A 2,458-nucleotide genomic window follows, 5' to 3' on the forward strand; every position below is an offset into this window, starting at 1 on the left:
TTGATTAAATGGAATAAGGAATATTGCTATATTAATCTTATGAATTCTACCTAGAATAATATATTAAAACCATTGTTGAAGTAAATAAGAGAGCATGAAAAATTATACGACAATAAATATGTATAGAAGAATATGAGAGGGCGTTATGTGTGTATCAATTTATACTTTACTCTGTCAGTCTGTATATACATACAGACACACATATATATATATATATATGTATAAATATTTCTACTATTTAAAATTATATGGTATGTATGTATATACATACATACATACATATAATATATATATATTATATATAATATATATTAATATATATATATATATATATATATATATATATATATTCTTTATTTGTGAATTAAGGGTACCGGGATTTCTTGTAAATCCCGTGAACCAAAACGTGATTATTTCCCAAAGTGGAGGCAAACACCTATCTGCATATAATCGGCTTGAAAAATTATTAAGATACTTCGATATTCTCCTACTCTTCTTAACATGAATCCAATGGTAGATTTAATTCACAAATAAAGAAAGTATTTATCCACCAATGAGACTGTCTGAAGCTCATATCACAATGAATCAAGGTAAGGGAGGAGAGAGAAAGAAAGAGAGAGAGAGAGAGAGAGAGAGAGAGAGAGGTGTTCTGTAGCCATAGTAATGATGCACTTTTGGCAGCCAACAGCAACACAACTTATCATTGTAGTCCATCTGTGTCCCACCCCACTGCCTCCAATTGATGGTTGTCCAGTCACTTGTTGTGGGCGACAAACATCAGCTTTGACTGGAGTCATTCACAATGTCACTTTCTGAGTCTGATGACCCTTCTTCATCCGATGCTATTTGTTTCTCTTCTAGTTTCTTCTTGATGGCATGGAGCCTCTTTAAGATGGACTGATAGTCAAATGAGCCTCGTTTGTCACCGAAAGGATCCAACATTGTCTGCCCCTGCTTCATGAGGTTGGCTTTACATACAGATTCATAATAATCATAATACGTGGGGAAGGACTTTTCCATCACTTCTCGAAGTGCTTGAGGACAGGTACATCGTTCTTTCAACACAACATATCACAAACTGCAACCCGTAGAGACTCGTGCTGTATCACATCATTATACCGTTTAGCATCACCAACATTACGCTCCTGCTCAAAACCCGGCTCATTGTGATATGGTTTGTCGTTCATTAAAGACTGGATGGATATCAGAATGCTGGAAAGAGACTGAGCAGGACTCCAGGATGGGCCACTCCAGGTCCCTATGATACTTAAACACACCTTGCCACTTCTGTAAAGGTTAGGGTTAAAACGGACTCGACCATCACCAGTAGTCATTAGTTTTACTCGTGGAGGTCTGATGGGGTAATCTGGGGGACACCGAATTAGAAAGTAGAAGAAACCTCCTTCATAAGGCGTATCAAAAGGTCCAGTAATTAATGCATGAATTTCTGTAATATCTTCTTTGTCTGGAACTATACACATTCCTGGAGGTGGTTCATTATATATTGTCATAATATCTCTTTTTATCCGAAGAATACACTGGGGCGTTGGTTTCTCTTTATCCCAATATATATATATATATATGGCTTACGTACATATATATATATATATATATGGCTTACGTACATATATATATAATATATTATATATATATATATATATATATATATATATAATGACTTACAGCCATATCACGTTGAAAGCATCAGTTCTCGTTCGATCACCGAAGTAAGCAACGTCGAGCCTAGTTAGTACTTACATGGGTGACCGCTTGGAAAATCTAGGTGCTGTAAGCGTCACACTCTTTTAGGCGCAGGAGTGGTTGTGTGGTAAGTAGCTTGGTTACCAACTACATGGTTCCTGGTTCAGTCCCACTGCGTGGCACCGTGGACAGGTGTCTTCTACTATAGCCTCATGCCGACCAAAATCTTGTGAGTGGATTTGGTAGACGGAAACTGAAAGAAGCCCGTCGTATATATGTATATGTATATATATATATATATATATATCTGTGCGTGTGTGTTTGTTAGTCTGTGTTTGTCCCCACAACATCGCTTGACAACCGATGCTGGTGTGTCTACGTCCCCGTATCTTAGCGTTTCGGCAAAAGATAGCGATAGAATAAGTACTTGGCTTGCAAAAAATAAGTCCTGGGATCGATTTGCTCGTCTAAATGCGGTGCTCCATCATGGCCGCAGTCAAATGACTGAAGCAAGTAAAAGAGTAAAAGAGTAAAGAGTATATATATATATATATATGTGTGTGTGTGTGTGTGTGTGTGTGTGTGTGTGTGTGTGTGTGTGTGTGTATCCCCTACCATTCAGCAAGTAGAAAGATATAGATACATCTTAATTACATACGTACATATATGCATACATACATATAAATATATATATGTGAGTGCGTATAAGTGTAGAATTTCAGAGTCGTTACAACAACAGATAAAAGATACCAGTTGT

General features: G+C 36.8%; 1 protein-coding gene and 1 pseudogene across 1 annotated transcript; one reads left to right on the forward strand and one right to left on the reverse strand.

Annotated features, from left to right (window-relative positions):
* Positions 1-547: 547 nt before the first annotated feature.
* LOC115218032 (ubiquitin-conjugating enzyme E2 Z-like) lies at positions 548-1,568 on the reverse strand (the record flags this gene model as incomplete). Its single annotated transcript, XM_029787826.2, is given in 2 exon segments — positions 548-1,062; positions 1,065-1,568. Coding segments are annotated over 2 exon segments (789 nt in total), but the record flags the coding sequence as incomplete, so codon positions are not given.
* A 109-nt stretch (positions 1,569-1,677) lies between these two features.
* LOC115220767 lies at positions 1,678-1,795 on the forward strand (annotated as a pseudogene).
* The last annotated feature ends 663 nt before the right edge of the window (positions 1,796-2,458 follow it).

The sequence above is a fragment of the Octopus sinensis genome, linkage group LG1 (assembly GCF_006345805.1).
Source record: "Octopus sinensis linkage group LG1, ASM634580v1, whole genome shotgun sequence".
Taxonomy (NCBI): Eukaryota; Metazoa; Mollusca; class Cephalopoda; order Octopoda; family Octopodidae; genus Octopus; species Octopus sinensis.